General features: G+C 35.6%; 2 protein-coding genes and 2 pseudogenes across 2 annotated transcripts; all 4 read right to left on the bottom strand.

Annotated features, from left to right (window-relative positions):
• Window positions 1-160: 160 nt before the first annotated feature.
• On the bottom strand, window positions 161-4698 carry LOC133688187 (probable cyclic nucleotide-gated ion channel 14; annotated as a pseudogene).
• LOC133689721 (putative pentatricopeptide repeat-containing protein At1g12700, mitochondrial) lies at window positions 4063-7666 on the bottom strand. The gene is made up of 2 exons (XM_062109719.1): window positions 5695-7666; window positions 4063-4838 (listed from the first exon to the last, which is right to left on the bottom strand). Exons 1-2 carry the CDS (start codon window positions 7472-7474, stop codon window positions 4813-4815), a joined length of 1806 nt encoding a protein of 601 aa, XP_061965703.1. The 5' UTR covers window positions 7475-7666; the 3' UTR covers window positions 4063-4812.
• A 1480-nt stretch (window positions 7667-9146) lies between these two features.
• On the bottom strand, window positions 9147-14428 carry LOC133689720 (probable cyclic nucleotide-gated ion channel 14; annotated as a pseudogene).
• On the bottom strand, window positions 13023-17963 carry LOC133689719 (putative disease resistance protein RGA3). Its single transcript, XM_062109718.1, has 2 exons — window positions 14450-17963; window positions 13023-13160 (listed from the first exon to the last, which is right to left on the bottom strand). Exon 1 carries the CDS (start codon window positions 17718-17720, stop codon window positions 14499-14501), a length of 3222 nt encoding a protein of 1073 aa, XP_061965702.1. The 5' UTR covers window positions 17721-17963; the 3' UTR covers window positions 13023-13160; window positions 14450-14498.
• Window positions 17964-18049: the final 86 nt, after the last annotated feature.

The raw sequence follows: 18049 nt of genomic DNA, 5'->3' as shown, positions 1-18049 counted from the left end.
TAATAACGATTATTTTTTAAAGTATTTTTTATGTAAAAATATATTTAAATAATATTATTTTATTTTTTAAAATTTATTTTTAATATTAACATATCAAAATAAATTAAAAAAATATTTTAAAATAAAAAAAAATATTTTTTTTTACAAAATCTTGCTGAAACTAGTCTGTTTGCTCATCAACAGAAACTGAGAAGGACTCTGACATGCTCAGGCTCTTTGCCATCATCCTCTTCTTGTGTCGACGCCAAGCAGCCTGAATAAAGCAGGCAGCCCAGCTTCTCCAATGGTAATAGTAGAAACGGAAGGTATGCTGTAGTTTCTTGCTATGGAGACGTCTAAACTGATTGGCAACGAACTTGAGGTCTTCTGCTCGCAATGCAAATGCTTCCACTTCTTCTAGTGCTCTCCCTGTCCTTGTGGAAGAAGGTAAGTTGAGAGTAGATTTTGGAAGCAATGCCCAGGCAAGCAGCTCTTCACCGCAAAAGTCACCAGGTCTCAAAGTAATTGACACGAAGAAACCTGTTCGCCCTCCATTTGGAGTTGAGCTCTCTAGCTTTCCCCTGATAATAAAAAGCATCTCCGTAACCGGATCTCCTTCTCCAACTATATATAGTTTCCTTGAGCACTCAAACAGGACACTAAGCGCCCACATATGGGATCAAGTAGCTTATCATCCATCTGCGAGAAAAAAAGGAACCTGTAAATAGGAAAAACATTAGCTAGAGTTGCATGACAGAAGAAGATAGATTTTAAAATGCTTGATCGTGAGTGTTTTACTCGTCTAACGAGCTCCAGGCATAGGTGACGCTGGATGTCTCGACAAAGATCTGTACGTAGGTATGAACGCAAGATTGATTCCTCATCAACCCCACTAGTTGCAAGCCACTTGTATTGAACAAATCTTCTGACAAGTTCTCGCAAACTGTAGGGGAGTTGAAGATGTCTCATCCACTCTTTTGTTTCTCGTCGCTTGAGCCTCCACTCCCCAAGCCTCATAGTGATAGATTAAAAGTATGTCTCTTCAAGAGAGAGCATGTTAAACACTGCAGAGTTCTAGAATTCAGAAGAAATTTATCATGGAAACTGTTAACGGAACGAAATCTTATAAAGCAATTTTATATTTCAAATGATTACATTATTGTAAAATACACTAAATTTGTTTTTTGAAAAAAAAATCAGCATAGTTTCCCTACACAAAAAAAGTACACCACGATTATGATCACCTTTAAAGTTAAACTCATGTCTATCTCTGGTTATGCTGGAGGGATTCATCAATCTTTGAGTAATGGCAATTTAAGAAATCCCACAATAGATAATGACATTCACAGGAAAAAGCTCTATTCAATGTTGTTTTCCTGCTGTATGTTTTATGGATAAGGTGTCTATAACCTCTCATAGCAGGAGTTAGGTTTAAATCAAATGGAGACCGATGGTTCAGGGTTGCGATACTTAAAATCTTATTAATAAATTTAGAGTTTAACTCAGATCTCTGAGATCTTTGTGTGTTGCAGAACATTAAATAAATAGAATTGTAACACTTGAAATTTTATTAATAAACTCAAGGTTTAACTCATATCTTTATGTTGCAGAACGCCAAATACCTTCATCTTCTTCAACGAGGTTAGTTTCACCTTTTGGTTATCGTGGTAAAAAGTACTCTTCATGTGGCCCACTTTATTAAATATTCTAAACAGCTACCCCGCTTAAAGTTCTTTCCTCTTAACATCCTATGGAAGCATGGGAGCTGGGAGTATAGAGGAGAATTATGGCTGGTGGCGAGGAGTAGTTCAAGCACTGTCCTTACAATGAACTTGAAGCTCGATGCTGCTCCTCCCAATGAATTAGTTTTGATTGCTAAAAATCAAATGAAGAGGACAATAATAAGGAGAACATAGAGACAACGTCAGCTTGATAGAGAGGTTGTCCTGCAGAATGTCTCAACTTGCCAGGAAGATTCATCCACTTCATTCCCAAATGTAAGGCTGCTGTCTGCATCTTACATGAGCTCTCAATCCTTTCGTCTGTCTCATGAAATCAATACAGGGAGAGGTTGCGGTCTGTTTCTTCTCGTGAACATATTCCTTTATCCAAAATACAAGAGGGACGATAAAGATAGGGAGAGAGTGTGATTTAATCAAAGGATTTTCTGTCTATTTTCATCGCTTCTTTTGCAGCGCAATTCAAGCGGAGAGTTTATTTTTAGCCTTGTTTGATGACAACTACGAAGTCCAATGAAGCTCAGTTCATTGATAACGTCAACGTCTGTTTTCATCTTCATCATCCTGGAAATTAGAGTTTTGCTCCTCCCTTGTACAGCGGTGCCATGGTGGTATAATATGACCAGACAAATGAAGGATTCGAACGCCCACATTGTTCAATCTGGACTCTCGTTTAAAAGTGATGGTATAGCTAAATTATTGTATCCCATTGATCTATCCGCAATAAATTTAGCGAGAGTTAAGAGTTCATCCAAAAAAATAAATAAAAAAATCTACAATTAAATTTCACCTTGTGTCATTATTTTATTTTATTTTTTAAGAATAAAATAAATAACATGGAAAATAAATAAACCTTAGTATTCTTTAAGATATAAAATTTTCTTCAAGAAAAGCACTTCAAGCAAAGAAGTTCTCTCAAAAGCTACCAATCCTTTTTCATCTACACTTGAATCTATAAAAAACAAAACTCTATTAGATTAAGTCTAAACGTTCCATAAGAATTCTTCGACAACATTTAAAAGACAAATCAAATATCCTCTTTCAAAGCATCAAATCACCAAATCTCACTTTGCAATACACACTCAAATTCACATTCTTGTAAAGTACAAATCTTAGCTTATTTTCACAAATAAATCAAGTCACCACATATCAAATCTAAGGAAAGAATAAAAGGATTATTTATTCTTTTTGTAAGCATATTTTAAATAAAAATTGTATCAAATCATATATTTTAATAAAATTAAATATTTGTACGTATATGCTTATCTAATTTTGGATGATCGAAATTGTGTCTCCCAACATTTGTGGTGAATTTCAATGAAGTCATACCTCAAGCTCTGCAAGCCACACCATAAACAATACAAGTACTTTTCAAGAAACTCAGAGGAAAGTACTTTCTGCTGCAATGCATTTGTGAATATGCCATAATCGAAAAAAGAAGTGTCATCCGGATTACATCTGGCAAACAAAACAGTAGTGTTTTCCCAGGACTTGCGATCAGGAAATTCCAAAGTATCGCAATCCAAGTAACGGGGGTTGCATGGTATAGGGCTCAATTCATGTTCGCAAGCAGATTTCCAGCATGTTCAATGACGCTCGATCGACAACAAATACCATGATGTCCCCAGGACCTACAAGATCAGAGGCCTAATCAGTATAAAACAGCACTAAATGACCAACAACAACAACAATAGCATTTTGAGAGAACAGCAAGTAGTATCACCTAAAACGACACGTATTTTCCCATCCAAAGAGGCATTGCTCACATGACTAGCCAGCATGTATAGCAGGAGATTATATGAAGCTCCAGCCATGCGGTCTTTGTGACTACTCCAGTGGCCTTAATGATCTCAGAACTTAATGGAAAAATCAAATATAATCTGGGAATATGGAGCAGAACAGTCAGCACTGGGGCATTGTTGGTATGATCAGCATGTGAGCTTCTAATTACTGGTATAACAAACCATATCAGTCTACCAAAAACATAATTGCATATTTTTAGTCACAAAGTTAAGACTCAAACTCAAGACCTTATCCCCCGCTTTGAGGAGGTGAATGCCACTGGGTGAAACGTGGATTTGTAACTTCAGCTCAACCTCAAGAAGTGAAAGAAATTCCTGGAATTTTGAGGCAAAAGGGCAGCTGAAAATTGCAATAGCAACTTCAACCTCATCAACTAAATGAAAATTTCAATTCCATTCTAATTTTTTACAAGTTGCTGTGATTTCTATTCAAAAAATGAAAAACAAAAATTGAAATCACAGGCTAAAATTCTACATTCAAATCAAATAAACAGAAGCAGAAACAAAGATAGGAATGTATGTACCTGAGGAAGAGGTAATGCTGCAACAAGATCTATGAAGAAATCTGATCTCAAATATCTCCTTGCGATCAACTTAGGATCCATAACAAGTTCACCTCTCCCAAAAACTCTTGAACTAGGTGAGTCATAAGCTGTCCTAAACTTTATTACAATATGATCTATGTAAAATACATCAGCAACTGTTCTAAAACATGTCACAGTAATTCCTAAATTCAAATCAGTATCCATACAAGATGACTTTTCCTTTTTGCTTGCTGATGAAAGGAAAAAAAAACGATGGATCAACAAAGAGTGCTGTCAAGCATGAGAAGAGGAAAATCCTGTTCCATTTCAAGATAACATCACTTCCTGGATCAAGAATTCTCTCTCTCCAATATGGCTCATGATGATTCTCTGGAAATACCATAAACCTTCCAAATCTAGGAACCTTGTTACTTGTGTTTCTGTCACTATTAATACCACCTCCTCAGTTTTAAGCAATGGCTCTGATGTTTTATGTACAGGCAATGTCTTGTCCAGGTTTTGACTAGCATTAAAACTGTAAATTTTGAGAACACCCTTTAACCAAATCATCAAAGAAAGCAAATGTGAATCATAAAAGAGAGAAAATACAAGCAAAGAGACTAACCTTACTAGCTTCTCTTTCTTGAACTCCATGACTGTAAGTAATCCTATAATATACTATGTATCCAAGAAAGGGATACAAAAGAGGATTGTCTTCAAAAAGTTTCACTGAATTTTTCATTTCTGATTTGAAAGTAAATCTTTCTTTCAAGAAATGGACCTTGAGTTCCAAGCTGAATAAAATGAAAAGAGATTTTGCAGAAAGAGGAAAAGAGAGGCTTTAGGTGGTGAAAAGGCAAAGTGAGGTGTTCAATGTGGTTGACTTCCATTAAAAGCCCAACAGAAAACTAATAGTGACAGAAAAAAAAAAACACAGCTCAGATATTCATTTGCTTTCTTCTTTAATTTATTCTTTATAATGATTATTCTATGTCAAAAAACCAAGTTAAGGTGAGGTTTTTACTATACAATTTATATTTACATTTACAGGATTTTGAATATATGATAGTTTGGTCACTTAGAACTATAATATCATGTCAAAGAAACAATTTAATTAAAAAAAAATGTTAAATAAAGTTCTAATATATGATTTATATTATTCTCTAATATACTCGGACCAGCTTTTATATAGAAGTTAATCTTTTTCCGATAAGATCTTAAACATTATCATTCACATTCGAATTATTGTATTCATGAAAATTTTCATTTTCATATTATTTTGGATTGGAACCGTGAAGAATAACACAGAGAGTAAACCTGCAGGCTAAACATAAAAAAATTCAGGTACTTTTATATATGTTTTACAACACTAACTTGTAAGAAAGTGGACTTGAAGAGCATGCCAAAAATAAAAAATTGAAAAAACAGTACATGTATATCAGAGACCAAGAATTTTTATTAGCAGATCTCTCGGGCAAAAAATATTCTATTTTGTGTTTCTTTTTGATGTATAGTGTTTTTACTAGTGTCATTGTTCAGATGTTGACAAGATTGAACTAAAAATTAACTTACATGTTGCAGAAAAATTACTTAATATTTGCCACATGAATTTGCAGCATGGAGAAATAAAAGTTTACATCACCTTTTTACCTTGGCAAACTTCACTTAAGCATGGTCTCACATCTGCAACGAAACCTCTGTCTCTCATTTCTCCAACAAGTAGCAACGCCCTTGATTCATCCTTATGCTGGAGAAGTCCTCGAATAATAACATTATAAGAAATTTCATCTGGAGGGCAGCCATCCGCTTCCATATTTCGGAAAGCTTCCAATGCTTCATCTAACAATCCTTCTTTACAAAGTCCATTTATTATTGTAGTGTATAGCTGAACATGAGGCTGCAGCCCTTGGACAAAGAGTTCTGAAAACAGTTTCCTAGCATCTTTATGATTCCCAGATTTGCACATGGCATGAACCAGGATGGTATACATCACCAGATTAGGCTTCAAGTAAGTACTTTGCATTGCTCGAAACAGTCTGAATGCCTTACCAAGATACCCTTGTTTGCAAAAGCCATCAAGCAATATTGAGTAAGTAAATAAATCTGGGAGGTTGCCATTAGTGCACATATTCCTGAAAAGATCTTGTGCTTCCCTGAGCTTGCCTAATTGGCCAAAGCCATGAATAAGAGTGTTGTAACTAACATTGTTCGGAGTTAAGCCTTGATGAATCATTTCATTAAAAAGCTGCATGGCCTCGTCTATCCTTGTGGCCTTACAATATCCATTAATTAAGATGTTATAACTAAAAATATTTGGTTTACAACCCTTGGTTATCATGACATGAAACAGCTTTCTAGCTTCAACAACATCCGTCCACAAGGAATATCCATACATCAACGAACTGTAAGTAACAACGTTAGGCTCCACACCCATTTCAATCATTGTTTTTAACACACCTAGAGCCTCTGAAACCTTGCCTTCTTTACAAAAAGTATCAACTAGCACGTTGAAGGTGACAATATCTGGCATGATATTCAAACTCGTCATTTCATTTAGCAAAGCCGAAGCCTCCTTCCATCGGCTGAATTTACATAAGCCCTGGATCAAAGAGGTGTAAGTGAAAATATCTGGGGAAATGCCTTTAGCCTTCATATAAGAGAAGATATCTAAAGCCTCATTCACCAGCCTATCTCTGCAAAGACTGTCAATGAGTGTACTGTATGTCACCATGTTCGGCTGGCAGCCTGCCTCTTCCATTTTCTTAAGCAATCCAGCAGCCGCAGCAGTTTCCCCAATCTTACATAAGCCATTGATAATCGTATTATAAGTGTAGACATCAGGTTGACACCCTCTTGCCACCATGTCATCAAATAATTCCACGGCTTGGGCAAATTCACCCACTTTACAGAGCCCATTGATTAAGGTGGTAAATGTGACAATAGTGGGTTGAAGACCAAGTTTAATGACTTTGGCCAAGACAGAGAACCCAAGATCAACACGTTGCAACTGGCAGAAGCAATTCATAAAGATACTAAGCGTATAAGTATTAGGAGAGAGCCCAACTAATTCCATTTGTTTGGAAAGAGAAATCACAACATCGTAATACTGTCCCATTTTGACAATTGCAGACAATAATTTGGCGAATTGGATAATACAAGGCAGGGGTTTCCTATGAAGCATGTGATTGAAAGAAGCAAGGGCATCATCAATGTTTCTAAAAGAAGAAGAAGCGTCATTTTTGTGTTGATATCTACTGCTACAGCTACTGCTAGAAGAAGAAATGGAGTTGGAGTGGTTGATAGACAACATTGATGAAGTGGTTGGAGATGGAAGAATCATACCCGTCATTTTCATTTGGCATCGCTGAAAATGGGACCCAGTGAAAAAGGCTTCTGAACCTCCTCGTCTCACTGCCGCCGCCGCCATCATCGTCGACCTTCCTAGGTGTTTTTCCTTCTCCCTGTGGTCTGTTTTTTTATTGACCCAAATGACAGAGACACTTTGTAACAAATCCGGAAGATTGAAGAAAGGGATTTGGGGAAGCAGGACCCCCTCTCTCTCTCTCTCTGACAAGGAATGCAGAAGTTTGGGGAAGTAAATTCGTTGGGAATGAACGGTTTAGAAAGCAAATCATAAACATTTAAAAAAAAAAAAAACAAAATTCAACCCGTATGGAAAAACAAAATTCAGAATTAATCCAGTTTATGCGGTTAAACTAGCTATTTGACTGAGATAAATTAATAAAAAGTAAATTTAAAAAATAAGCATGATTTTTAATAAATATAATATTTTGAAGTGGAGAAAAAAAACAAATTAAATTTATCATAATGATATATAACCCAAGAGAAAAAAATACAAAGCATAATTACTAAAATTAAAAATAAAAACTAAGAAAAAAAACAAGTTGTTATTAAGTGAAATTAAAAAAAAAAACTCAAAAAATAGTAAAAAATTAAAAAATCAACTAGAAAAACTAATAAAAAAAACTCTTACCACCGTAGATTAACTTGTTAAATCTAGTTTCTAAATCATGAAATTAGTTAAAATTCATAAAATATAAATGAAAAAATATTATAAAATTTTATTTTCAACAAATCTAATATTAAATATTGAAATTGAGAAGAAAAAAAACTAAATTCATGAGATTGATATATAATTTAATTAAAAAAATAAAAAATATTATAAAATTTAATTTTCAAAACAATTTTATATGAAATAATAAAATTAAAAACATTAAGATTGAGTAATTAAAATGTAAAATTAAGTAAATTTTTTTTTAAAAAAACTCATGAAATGCCATTCATATTAATATTATTTTGAGTGTGGTTATAGTGATTTAGCTGCATTGTTTAGGTTTTTTTTTTGTTAATTTTAATGTAAATAATATGATAATTTTTAAATTATTAATTAATAATATATATACAAAATTAAATATTTATAGCAAACTAAAAATATTAGTGATTTCACTATACATATCATTTTCCATCTCAGTGCTTATATGTTTTATTTTTCTTGGTAACTTTATTGAATGGTGATAAAGGAGAAAACAAAAAGAAAAAGAAAGTGATTCATCAACTTTTTTTTAATTAAAAAATTATCAATTTAACCACGAGGCAAGCATTATTGGTTGAAATAATTCACCTTCTTTTATCCTTTTAATTATTTTCTAATTTAATCAGTAATTTGTTTAATTCATCTTTTAATACTTTATAATTTTTATTTATTTATTTTATATATAATTATTATGATATAAAAAAATCCAACATTAAAATGATTTTTAATTTAGTTAAAATATATTTACCAATATAAATATAGTTTGATTTTTAAAAAATTAAAAATAAATTTTTATTAATAATAAAATAATAAATGAACTCAGGCTTTACGAATTATTTCATCATTCATAGATCATGAACTTTTCATTGTGTTTATTCTATGTAAAACAAAAAATTACTTTTTATTTAATAATATAATAACAAAAATCAACATTTGTTTTTGTAAAATTATATTTGAGTACACATGACATGTATTTGTTTAAAAATATATTTGGAATAATTTAATGTTTTTCCAAATTTCGATCCAGCATATTAAAATTATCTTAAAATACCAAAAAAGACTAATTTAATAATATTACAATTTAAAGCGCTTTACGAAATACAGCCTCACTAGTCGCAACTGCATCAAGGCCATTCATCCTCTTGAATAAGATTATCTTGCTGAAATTTATCACGGAGCTCAGAGCCATTTCAGCAAGAAAATCCAAGGCAATAATGTGTTAATCTCACCTGATTGACTGTGACAAAACTCTAATCAAGACTGCCTACATGTGATAAATCACAAGCAACTCGCACCTTTTACATCCACTTGGCTTCCAGCAACCTAAAAAGTAATGGAGTCATCCATGGCTGCTTATAGCACTAGTAATGGCGTGGAGGACTTTAATTAATATCCCTTCAGGATTGGATCATTTGCCTTCCATATTAGCTTTCTCCCATCGGTAGTTGGCTGTTGGGTGAGAACAGGGGTCGAGCTAGTCATCATCTGGTTCTGTAGAGAAGTCTGGCTCTTCAGGTTTTTGCAACTTGAGCATTTCAACATTCTTGACTTTCTGTGCCCCTCTCCTTGTGTTTGCAGCAAATCTTGAAGCTAGTATTGTAACACCAAGGTGCTGTTTTGCTTGAGAATTTGAAGGTGCAAAACTTGGTTCATCCTCCTCTAGTGTTGTTTCATCACAAACTGTTTGCTCATCAACAGAAACTGAGAAGGACTCTGACATGCTCAGGCTCTTTGCCATCATCCTCTTCTTGTGTCGACGCCAAGCAGCCTGAATAAAGCAGGCAGCCCAGGTTCTCCAATGGTAAGAGTAGAAACGGAAGGTATGCTGTCGTTTCTTGCTATGGAGACGTCTAAACTGATTGGCAACGAACTTGAGGTCTTCTGCTCGCAATGCAAATGCTTCCACTTCTTCTAGTGCTCTCACTGTCCTTGTGGAAGAAGGTAAGTTGAGAGTAGATTTTGGAAGCAATGCCCAGGCAAGCAGCTCTTCACCGCAAAAGTCTCCAGGTCTCAAAGTAATTGAATTGAAGAGACCTGTTCGCCCTCCATTTGTAGTTGAGCTCTCTAGCTTTCCCCTGATAATAAAAAGCATCTCCGTAACCGGATCACTTTCTCGAACTATGTAGTTTCCTTGAGTACTCAAACAGGACACTAAGCGCTCACATATGGCATCCAGTAGCTGATCATCCATCTGCAAGAAAAAAGGAACCTACAAATAGGAAAAACATTAGCTAAAGCTGCATGAGATTTTAAAATGCTTGAAAGTAACACTAGGGAGTCCCTTACTCGTCTAACAAGGTCCAAGCATAGGTGACGCTGGATGTCTCGACGAAGATCCATAGGTAATGCACGCAGAATTGATTCTTAATCAACCCCTCTAGTTGCAAGCCACTTGTATTGAACAAATCTTCTGACATGTTCTCGCAAACTTTGGGGCAGTTGATGATGTCTCATCCACTCTTCTGTGTCTCGTCGCTTGAGCCTCCACTCCTCAAGCCTCACAGTGATAGATTGCAAGTAGGTCTATTCAAGAGAGAGTATGTTAAATACTGCAGAGTTTTGTATCTCAGAAGAAAATTATCATGAAAACTATAAGGGAAATACTCTCTTGAGAATGAGAACACTTCCAAGTTTTTTCCAAGAAAACAGACTTCAATATTTTTGTAGCAGGGGAAGGTTTCAATTGCAACAGAGGCCAAAAACAGCCTAAGGTTATGTCATGTGTCCACATTACCTGCATATTCCCAATCAAATGAGCAAATAAAACCAGGCCCAAGATGGCAATGAGTATCGCAACTGCAGTTTCCCCAATGAATGTGCTTGTAGACAAAGACTGGCCATAGGAACTGAAAAATACAATAAGCAGAAAAGATACGTTAGAAGTTCCTATAAAAACCTCTTTGAGTTATGGAGACAATTAGATGGAATCTATGTATCTGTGGATAATAATATCACAGAAACTGCATACAGAAGAAAGAAAATTTTCTGCTTCAACATCATGCATCGATTCAAACAGCTAGTGAAACTGATAAAATGCAATCAGATTCTATCATTATCTTGAATGAATATCTACGGTGAATTTCAATGAAGTCATACCTCAAGTTCTGCAAGCCCCACCATAAACAATACAAGTACTTTTCAAGAAACTCAGAGGAAAGTACTTTCTGCTGCAATGCATTTGCGAATATGCCATAATTAAAAAAGGAAAAAGGAAGTGTAGTCTGGATTACATCTGGCAAACAAAACAGTAGTGTTTTCCCAGGACTTGCGATCAGGAGATTCCAAAGTATCGCAATCCAAGTAACGGGGGTTGCATGGTATAGGGCTTAATTCATGTTTGCAAGCAGATTTCCAGCATGTTGCATGACGCTCAATCGACAGCAAATACCATGATGCCCCCAACACCTACAGGATCACAGGCCTAATCAGTGTAAAGCAGCACTAAATGACTGACACAACAGCAATAGCTATTGTTTTGTGAGAGCAGCAAGTAGTATAGCCTATAAATGCAAGTATTTTCTGATTCAAGGAGGCATTACGTACATGACTAGCCAGCATGTATAGCTGGAGATTATACGCAGCCCCCGCCCAGGCAGTCTTTGTAACTACTCCAGTGGCTTTAATGATCTCAGAACTTAATGGAAAAATCAAATATAATCTGGGAATATATTGAAGCAGAACAATCAGTACTAGGGCATTATTGGTATGATCAGCAAGCGAGCTTCTAATTGCTGTTATAATAAACTACATCACAATCTGCCAAAGGGAACAATTTGATGTCATTTCTTCTTTAGCTTCAAAGGACAGATTGCAATAACGAGAAGGCACTAAAAATCAAAGAAATATGAAAACTTTCATTTGCAAGTAATGGGTGCTTAAAAAATCAAATACACTGCCATATGTGTCATATTTCAATCCAAAAGAGCAGGCACAATCGCATATTCTTAGTCACAAAGTTAAGACTCAAACTCGAGACCTTTCCCCCTCTTTGCAGAGGTGAACGCCACTGGGCGAAACGCGGATTTGTAACTTCAGCTCAACCTCAAGAAGTGAAAGAAATTCCTGGAATTTTGAGGCAAAAGGGAAGCTGAAAATTGCAGTAGCAACTTCAACCTCATCAACTAAATGAAAATTTCAAGTTCGTTCTCATTTTTTACAAGTAGCTGTGATTTCTATGCAAAAAAGAAAAAAAAAATAAAATCACAGGCTAAAATTGTACATTCAAATCAAATAAACAAAAGCAGAAACGAAGATAGGAATGTATGTACCTGAGGAAGAGGTAATTCTGCAACAAGATCTATGAAGAAATCTGATCTCAAATATCTCCTTGCGATCAACTTAGGATCCATAACAAGTTCACCGCTCCCAAACTCTTGAACTAGGTGAGACATAAGCTGTCCTAAACTTTATTACAATATGAACTATGTAAAATACATCAGCAAGTGTTCTAAAACAGGTCACAGTAATTCCTAAATTCAAATCAGTATCCATACAAGATGACTTTTCCTTGTTGGTTACTGATGGAAGGTAAAAAAACAATGGATCAACAAAGAGTGCTGTCAAGCATGAGAAGAGGAAAATCCTGTTCCAATTCAAGATAACATCACTTCCTGGATCAAGAATTCTCTCTCTCCAATATGGCTCATGATGATTCTCTGGAAATACCTTAAACCTTCCAAATCTAGGAACCTTGTTACTTGTGTTTCTGTCACTATTAATACCACCTCCTTCAGTTTTAAACAATGGAGCTGATGTTTTATGTACAGGCAATGTCTTCTCCAGGTTTTGTCTACCATTAAACCTGTAAATTTTGAGAACACCCTTAAACGAATCATCAAAAAAAGGCAAATGGGAATCATAGAAGAGAGAAAATACAAGCAAAGAGACTAACCTTACTAGCTTCTCTTTCTTGAACTCCATGACTGTAAGTAATCCTATAACATACTACGCATCCAAGAAAGGGATACAAAAGAGGATTCTGCCTTCCAAAACTTTCACTGAATTTTCCATTTCTGACTTGAAAGTAAATCTTTTTTTCAAGGAATGGACCTTGAAGTCCAAGCTGAATAAAATGAAAGGAAATTTTGCAGAAAGAGGAAAAGAGAGGCTTAGGTGGTGAAAAGGCAAAGTGAGGTGTTTGATCATTGATGTGGTTGACTTCCATTAAAAGCCAAACAGAAAACTAACAGTAAAAGAAGAAAAACACAGCTCAGATGATCATTTACTTTCTTCTTTTATTAATTCTTTGTAATTACTATTCTCTGTCAAGGTTAGTGGGTCAAGTTTTAATAAACAATTTATATTATTTTTAAACTAATTTTTGTATTAAAATTATTTTTTCTCCGATCAGATCTTAAACATTATCATTAACATTCCAATTATTGTATTCATAAAAAATATTTTTCATGTGTTTTTGTTTTGGATTGCAACTATGAAAGAATAACATAGAGAGTAAACCTGCAGGTTAAGCATCAAAAAATTCAGGTACTTTTATATATGTAAGAAAGTGGACCTGAATTCCAGAGAGATAGAGATGGCGTGAAGAGCATGACCAAAAATTAAAAATAAAATAAAATTGAACAAACTGTATGAGCATATCATAGACCGATAATTTTTACTAGCAGATATCTGGAGCAAAATTAAGTGCAACTCTAAAATGGGTGGGCCTTTTACTGTGCAGGGATGAGCAAATTTTTTTTGTTTTTTCAACTTGATTATCAAACTATTTTTGTTTTTGTATTTTATAGATATTTTTAGTTAAAAATAGATTAAAAACAAGTTTTTAAATTAAAAAACTTAAACTCTGATTTTTCATGCACCACAGTAATTAAAATTTAAACAAATAAAATGCAAGTTGTTTAAATAAAGAGAGAGAGAGGGGGGGGGGGGTATTAAGTTAATAAAAGAAATTAAAATAAGGAAGGAGAGGAGGGAGAGGTTAAAAACCTTTGTACTTATTCTTTAAGAATGAAGATGAAAATACTCGGTTAAATAATATCGTACATATCCGTACGGTTAAATGCCGCACGGTAAAAATGCTCTAACCATCAAATATGAAAAGATGAGATTTGTGGGAGAGGGAGAGTATGGAGTGATAATAATAATAATAATAATAATAATAATAATAATAAAAGAAATTAAATTCCGGAAGGAAGGAAGGGAGATGTTAAATACCTTTCATATATGTTCGGTAAAAATGCTCTAATACTCATTACAAAGGAAAGAGTGTGGAACAATAATAATAAAAGAAAATAAATGAAGGAAGGAAGGAAGGAAGGGAGAGGTTAAATACATTTCTATGTTAGAGCTTATTTTCAGCGGTTAAATTAAATTAAGGAAGAGGTTAGATACCTTTCATACATGTAAGTATGTATGTTCGGTGAAAATGCTCTTTTACTCCTTAGTATCCTTCACCCTTTACATAGCGACCCTCCCTTTGAATGTAGTAGCCATCAATGGAAATATATGGAATGTGTTTAATGATAGGCCACTCCTCCTCGCTCTCCTTTCCCCATCCTCTTGTTCTTCCACTCATCTCTTCACTGCAGTAATCGATTCTTAAGAATTGCAAAGAGGGAAGGTAGGGTATCATCCCTTGAGATTCAGATTCAGATAGCGACTTCAATTCTCTGCAGCCAATGATATCTAATTTCTGAAGAGAATGCATCCCCTGAGCAGGCAGCGGCAGAGACTTCAATCTTGGACATGCATAGATCGATAGCCATTGAAGAGAAGAGAGATTTTGCAGCCCTACTTCTGGAAGAGATTCCATGTCATCAATTGAATGCATATATAGACTCTTCAATTTGGAGAGAGGATGGATAAATGAAGAAGAAGAAGAAGAAGAAGAGATTGGTGATGTCATCTTCATTGTCTGTTGTAATGGCATTGAACTACTCTCCCACAAACGAAGAAGTTCATCGAGAGTTGGAAACAACGGCATTGAAGTCAGATTTGGACATGCAGAAATGCTCAAGGAAGAAAGACGTGGAAAACAGAGCATTATCAACCCTTCTTCTATTGTTGACTCATCACGATCATCATCCATCTCATCTCTACTCGATCTCTTCCACCATCCCGTCAGTCTATGACAATGAAAAATATGAAGTCTCTTTAAGGATGGGAAAAACATCGACACTCCTTTTCCTCCAACCCCCTCACTATCTATGTACTCCAAATCATCTAATCCCCCAATACTTAATTCTTCAAGAGAAGGGATTCCATGCAAGGGAGGGATATGCTTGAGTCTTCTACAATGTTCTAGATGAATACTTGCAATATTTGAGAGCTGTGAAACCCAACTAGGAAACCTCATACCTCCATAGCCTTTAACTACCAACTCTTGAAGACTCGAGTTTGGCTGGAGGCTTTGCGACATTTTTTTATCATACAAATCAATATCTGAATCAATATCCTCCCTTATGGTCACCCATACGGTCAACGACTGAAGATATTGTTTATCTATCAATCTAGCTCCTTCAAATTCTGATATATAAGAACTACCCTCATATCCCTTGACTCTTATTTCTACGCTCCCTCTCAATTCATTTAACCTTCTCAACTCATCCAATCCACCTATCATCTCAGATTTAGGACTCCTATTCTTAGCAGCCACGAAATATGACAACGTCTGTAGACTAGTTAATTTCCCGATCCCACGAGGCATATACTCTAAATTCTCACATAAATCACGATCAAGAGTGCAACCAACATCAAGATGCCTCAGGTTAATTAGCTTAATAATATCTCTAGGTAGTTCTTTAAGGTTACTACAACCATTGAGCTTGAGCACTTGCAAATTTACTAGAGTGGTGACAGAATTAGAAAGCGCCTCCATCTCATTATTCGAAAGATCAAGATATTTCAGATGCTTGAGCTTTTGAATGAGAGGTGACACTTTCTTCATTTCCAAATGACTCAAAACAAGCACACGTAAAACCCTAAAGTCTCGACAAATAGACTCCCATGACCCCTCATCCCATTTGCCACCTCTCAATAATACAAGTGTTCTTAGATGTTTTGAACAAGGCAAAGACAAATCCAATTCCGTGTCAAATGACACGTGCCGAGTCAATTCACTAATCCTATTTCCTCCACGCTCCACTTTGATGCTCTGAAAACCAGCGACATGGGTTGCAAGATCATGCATAAAATCATGCATTTTGCAACTTTTTATGTTCCCAAATCCATCCTTTTCCACTTCATGGAAGAATGACCTCCACAATAAATTCTCAAAGCAACTAAGACCATCAATTTCAAGACTCCCACCACCTGAATTTGAAGAGCTAATGAACCCTTGTGCAATCCAAAGTTGAATCAATGACTTCACATCAATCCTATGACCTTTCGGGAATAAGCCACAGTATGCAAAGCAATGCTTCATAATTGATGGAAGAGGATCGTAGCTTAACTTAAGGGTATGAATGATGTTATCATCTTGGACCTTATTTGGAAGTTCTTGTTGGATAAAGGGCAACCACTGGGCTCTATCTTTCAAAGACATTAACCTCGCAATTGCCTTTATGACCAAAGGAACTCCACAACACCTCTCTACAATCTCTTTTCTAATTTTCTCATCTACATGACCTGAATCTTGCCCTTGACGAAATGCCTTTCTTCTAAACAGATCCCATGACTCATCTACTGACAGACCTTCTAAAACATGTGGTTCTATTGTGCTTGTGAAATTTGCAATTAAGTGAGAACGTGTAGTTATCACTATCTTACTTCCTACTGCATCACGTGGTAACAACTCCTTCAACCTATCCCATTTTTCACCATCCAGACCTTCCTCACCATCCCACACATCATCTAATACAAGAAGATACTTCTTTTTTTCTATTTTCTCTTCAAGCTCCCTTCTCAGACTCTCTAACTGATCATCAAAATCTCTACCTATAATCCCTTTGATGATCTTTCTAGCATCTAATCCACCAGAGACACTTACCCAGAGTTTCACACCAAAGTGTACCTGAACTTGCTCATCATTGTAAACATGTTGAGCTAGTGTGGTCTTCCCCAACCCTCCTATTCCAACTACAGAGATGACAGAAACATTATGTTCATAGTTGGAATTCATCAGAAATGTTTTAACTGCCTTTTTGTCACTCTCTCTCCCAACTATTATTTCAGGTTCAGATGAGGTAGTTTGCTCCCTGACAGTGGTCAAAGCTGCTCTCTCCTCACCACGAACATCAAAGTTGAATTTTTTACTGTCAGTTTCAATGTCATCTAGTCTCTCTCTAAGTGCTTTAACTCTATGACCCATCCGTAAACCATACACAAATTGGTTTGATCTTGAGAAAAAAAGGCGTACCTCCCTCGATACTCTTTTCCCAGGCATCAACTGTTTCCGCACAACTTGTGTTGAGAAATCGTCCAGCAAATCCTCGGCATCATATACAGCTTCCCGCAGCTTCATGAGCCAGTCTTCGATTTGATGGTTCTGTTTTTGTGCCTGCTCCTCAGCGTCTTGAATCACAGCCTTAATCCTGGTAGCTGTGTCATTGAGCTTCCGCAATTGATCTTTGATCCCCCACCATAGTGCAACCTCCTGAGCAGTTAGGAAACCTAATGTCTTTATTATTTCCTCCGCAATATTGAAGAGCACACCTTCAGCCATTTTTTCTTTGCAGGTTCAAAAAGGAGTGGATGGAGGAGGGAAACACAAAAAAAGGAAGGGAAAAAATTTAAAAGAAAAGGTGTGACTGGGTGGTGGTTGAGGTTTTTCTTGGTTTGAGAGGTGATGATCGATTTGAATGCTAGAAGAATGTTTATGTTGCTGTGAAGAGCGTGCGGAAAACCACAGGCTTCCGGGCTTCATTTATAGAGATAATAAGATTCGAAAATCTCCAAAACACTCAAAGCTATTAGAGATTCTGCAAGTACTCTCATGATCTCGAAATCCTTTAACCAATCTGCACTCAATAAGCAGGTATATATTTCTTTTCT

The sequence above is a fragment of the Populus nigra genome, chromosome 3 (genome assembly GCF_951802175.1).
Source record: "Populus nigra chromosome 3, ddPopNigr1.1, whole genome shotgun sequence".
In the NCBI taxonomy this organism is placed as follows: domain Eukaryota; kingdom Viridiplantae; phylum Streptophyta; class Magnoliopsida; order Malpighiales; family Salicaceae; genus Populus; species Populus nigra.
This window is presented reverse-complemented; position numbering and strand designations above follow the sequence as displayed.